The sequence below is a fragment of the Curcuma longa genome, unplaced genomic scaffold, assembly GCF_044706935.1.
Source record: "Curcuma longa cultivar G26 ecotype Majalengka, Jawa Barat unplaced genomic scaffold, ITB_CL_G26_1.1 contig_9141, whole genome shotgun sequence".
NCBI classification, from domain to species: domain Eukaryota; kingdom Viridiplantae; phylum Streptophyta; class Magnoliopsida; order Zingiberales; family Zingiberaceae; genus Curcuma; species Curcuma longa.
In genome coordinates, this window is record NW_027435383.1 from 1 (window position 1) to 4,490 (window position 4,490).

General features: G+C 38.6%; 1 protein-coding gene and 1 long non-coding RNA gene across 2 annotated transcripts; both read left to right on the forward strand.

Annotated features, from left to right (window-relative positions):
* The first annotated feature begins 412 nt into the window (after positions 1–412).
* On the forward strand, positions 413–1,468 carry LOC141819580 (delta(8)-fatty-acid desaturase 1-like). The gene is made up of 2 exons (XM_074706834.1): positions 413–1,014; positions 1,413–1,468. The coding sequence occupies exons 1-2, from the start codon at positions 599–601 to the stop codon at positions 1,435–1,437; spliced, it is 441 nt and encodes a 146-aa protein (XP_074562935.1). The 5' UTR covers positions 413–598; the 3' UTR covers positions 1,438–1,468.
* A 1,275-nt stretch (positions 1,469–2,743) lies between these two features.
* Positions 2,744–3,248, forward strand: LOC141819579 (uncharacterized). Its single transcript, XR_012601092.1, has 3 exons — positions 2,744–2,819; positions 2,936–3,004; positions 3,089–3,248. It is a non-coding gene; the product is annotated as an uncharacterized LOC141819579 (long non-coding RNA).
* Positions 3,249–4,490: the final 1,242 nt, after the last annotated feature.

The following is a 4,490-nucleotide window of genomic DNA, read 5'->3' on the forward strand; positions in this document are numbered from 1 at the left end:
CACTACTAAAAAATCATGATTTTGCGGCGGTTATTTAGCGGCGGTTTTAAAAACCGCCGCTATTATACGTTTTTCCGGCGGTTTCAATTAACCGCCGCAAAAACAAATTTTTAGCGGCGGTTATTTAGCGGCGGTTCTTAAAACCGCCGCTATTATCCATTTTCCCGGCGGTTTCAATTAACCGCCGCAAAAACAAATTTTTTAACGGCGGTTTAAATTTGATTTATGGCGGTTTAGTGATTCACGGCGATTTAAAATTTATTTTGCGGCGGTTTAAAATTTAACCGCTGCTAAATTATGTTTTCCCGGCGGTTTATTGTAACCGCCGGTATATTTCTTTCGACGGATTTTATTTTCCCGAATCGAACCGTGGCTCCCTCGCCCTAACCCTACACACCGCGGTTTCTCTTTCACTCCGACGCGTTCGACGCCGCCGCGGTTTCTCTTTTACTCCCACCCGATCGCCCTAACCCTCACCCTCTTGGTCATGCTCTTCCTCTTCTCCGCCTCCGTCGCTGGCGTCCTATTATCCCGTAGCACCGTCGTCCACGCCCTCTGCGGTGGGATGATGGGCTTACTCTAGATCCAGTCCGGATGGATGGGCCATGACTCTGGCCACTACCGGATCGTGTCTGATCCGCGTCTCAATCGCTTCGCGCAGATCGTCACCGGGAACTGCCTCACCGGCATCAGCATCGCCTGGTGGAAGCGAAACCACAATGCCCATCATATTGCCTGCAATAGCCTCAACTACGACCCCGATCTCCAACACATGCCATTCTTCGTTGTCTCCTCCAAACTCTTTGCCTCGTTGACCTCTTGCTACTATGACAGGAAGATGAACTTCGATGCGGTCACGAGGTTCCTAGTCAGCTATCAGCACTGGACGTTCTACCCCGTGATGGGCTTTGCAAGGATCAACCTTTTTGCCCAATCCATTCTCCTTCTCGTCTCCAAGATGAAGGTACCCAACAGATGGCAGGAGATCCTCGGCGTCTCTGTCTTCTGGATCTGGTACCCTTTGCCAATTTTTCAAACTATATGTCCCTTCTCTAGCTATGTAATAGTTCAGAAACCGTTGCCCTCAGTCTAAGAAGTCGATTTTTTTTCTTCGAATTTTAGATTCAAAATTGATCTTTCCTTGTCAACGACAAGCTGCTGAAAGAAAAAAATTTGTCTCCTTTTCATTTCTCTAACTCCAGCATAAAATAACTGCTTTCATTTTCTGCCATTAGGAAAGTTTGCATAAACTGTTTTTTTTTTCTCCTAATGATCAAAGCCTCATTTTGTGATCTACTAATGCAGTTAAGCTTATCAATGTCTTTAAATGAAATTGAATTATTCTCTTACCTCACTTAGTTGATACCTTGGAGTTTGAATCATAAAGCTTGATTTATTAAGCATACTCTCAGGCACAAAAATATCTTGCTGATTTGAAGTTTCTCATGTGTCTGATTTCCTTGGCAGGTGGGCTGTTATAAATGTTGAGACTCTGGTCCACATCTTAGGAGAGTTTGTGAAACATGTTAAAGAGATCTTGGTAATGTTGTCCTCTCAATCTTGGTTAGTATAAAGTGTACAACCTGAGCAGTTAAAATTACCTAATGACAGCAGAAGAAAAAGAGGAGCTTATAGGTTTGTAATATGTACCTAAATATTAGTTTTGATTTCTCAGAATATTTCATGGAAATGGAATTTATTTAGTTCCGGATACTGCAGTAATAAATTCCCTCATATATTGCACAATAAAAATATAGAGATTGTTGATGACTTTTTTTGTTTTGTTTTTTGCAATTCAGAAAAGATAGGATGTGTAGAATATTCGTGGTTGATTAGGTAAACTTTAGCTCTATGATCTTCTGCATTAGGTTATGATGCTGGTCTCAACTTCAGTGTGACTAATAGGACTACTTGAAAAGCATGCGGATTGCTGAAGAAAAAATTCTCAAACTCCTGCAAACTAACGAAGCCAGTCTGGTAAGTCTGACCTTGTTACCACTCCATAAACTAATCATCATTCTGGTTATTAAACTCTGATTTCATTTGAATCATATTTGCTTGAGCATATCCTAAGAAATCACCATTATAATTGCTTTCTCATTTTCTCTGTGGATTTTCCAAATGCTTTTCTTCTTTGGTTGCTTGAATGTCTATGTTTCTGCTTCCTGTTCTATTGTGCTTGGTGTCGGTCTGTTATGCATTTTGCGACTGCCATATCCCCACTAGGATTTGTTTGGTCTAGTGGGCCTACATCTCATCAGCAAGACATGGAGTATGGATGTTGATCTCTTTCACCCTTCTTAGCCTGTCCAAAGGAGCCATTTTGGCCAATTGTGCTTAGAAGAATTGTGAACGGGTGATAGCAGGAGAAGTTAGAAGTTGAGAAGGTCAATACTAATATCTTTTTTAGTTTACTAGAAATTGAACATGCTTAGGTCGTGTCTGTTCCATGATTGAAGCATTTGTCAGTCAGACGCATGTTTATGCTCAGATGATTAAATTTTATGCCTGTGATCGTCTTTTGTCTAACTATTAGCGGTAAACAACAAGAAAGATGTTAATAAGTTGGTTTAAGTAACCTCTTCTTAATCTTAACATGATAGAAGTTTTGAAAGAAGCTTGCTCAAGTGCCTATTATAGATAACATCACACTTTTAGCAGAACCAGTTCATCGAGATGCCTATTAATGCAGTACAATACAATGTTTTAATCACTGTTATTGAAAGGTTAAACTCACTATGTATGTAATCCAGGGGATTGACATTAAAGAAATGCTTGTTGGTGCATCATTGATGGATGAAGCAACTCGCTCACCAGTGGTATATTACATCTTACTCTGATTAGAATCATGGAACATATGCTAATTTCATAATTGGTATCAAGTATCATATTAGTTGTATTATCAGGTAGTTTTATTTCACACTGTTTTATCCAGGTCAAGAATAATCCAGCAGCATTACTTGCTTTATGTTGGTATTGGGCTTCTGATGGAGTTGGATCTAAGGTTTGCAAATTGATCTATGAAAATGTACAATACTCTGCAATTGTTGTTTTTATCTAATGTATTATTACCATCTCCTACCTACAGGATATGGTTGTACTTCCTTACAAGGATAGCTTATTGCTCTTTAGTAGGTATCTGCAGCAGTTAGTCATGGAATCCCTTGGAAAGGAATTTGATCTCAATGGAAATCGGGTTTGTAGCATTAGCTTTGAATGGTTTCTTTATGTCGAGACCATGATCTGGATACGTCTGAAAATCTAATTAAATATTGCATATGATTTCACCAACTGCATAGCATGGCATTATATAAGCTTTACTGTGACTTCATTTCAGTACTTGATAATAGTCTCATATTAGCTCTGCTTTAAGCAAATTAAAATCACCTACTTGATAGTCCAAATTAAATTAGTAGCTAGATTGCATCTTAGCTTAGGTATGTTTTACTATTTACCTTTGCTTATGAGAAGTGTTTTACTATTTAATTGGTACACATTACTTTTGGAGATTTTTTGCAAAGAAAATTTACATAGTTATGCCTTTTTACAAGTCCATGTTGCTGTAGAGTTTTTTATTGTTGACACGTTTGTTTGTTCTTAGTAGTGTCAACGGAATGTCCATAATTTTGTGATAAACAATAGCATTCATTTCAGTGATCTTTAGGTTATAGTTTGTCTCTTCTATTTTTTTTTTTGTACTTGTGCAGGCATGACTACTTTACAAGTTTGAAGAGCTCTCCAAAGATGACTACTTTTCAAAAAGCAACGAAGGAAAAGCGAGGGATCTATTTCTAGGATTTGACATCTGAGAAAGCTAGAGAGATTTCTCAATTTTTTTGTAACCAAACAAAGTTTCAATTTTTTTGTAACCTAAATTCACTATATTTGACATCTGACAACTTTGATATCTATGTGTAATGACTCATATTTGTTTACTAGTTTTGCAAGAAATTAATGCAAGTAAAATTTTCTATTTATTACAATTTTTGGTTTAATTTTTCTATTTATTTATAAAAATCGCAGGCTGAAAATTCTGTAATTGCACACTCAAAGCTTAAACTGCCGGAAAATTATTTTGCGGCAGTTTTAGCAAACCGCCGGGAAACCATTTCGCGGCGGTTTTGGAAAACCGCCAAGAAATTATTTCGAACCGCCGGTAAAAGAACCACCGGGAAAATATTTTAAACCGCCACAAAAAATAACCGCCGGGAAATCATTTCTAACCGCCGTTAAAAAAATCGCCGGGAAATATTTCGAACCGCCGCAAAAACAACCGCCGGAAAATATTTCGAACCGCCGCAAAAACAACCGCTGGAAAATCTACTTTAGTGGCGGTTATTCCAGCGGTTCTCTAAAACCGCCGCTAAATGGTTTAACGACACCGGTATCAGCGGCGGTTTGGTAAACCGCCGGGAAATGATTTTGCGGCGGTTCCAAACCGCCGCTAAACGAATTTTAAACCGCCGAGAAATCCTTTTTTCCTTGTAGTG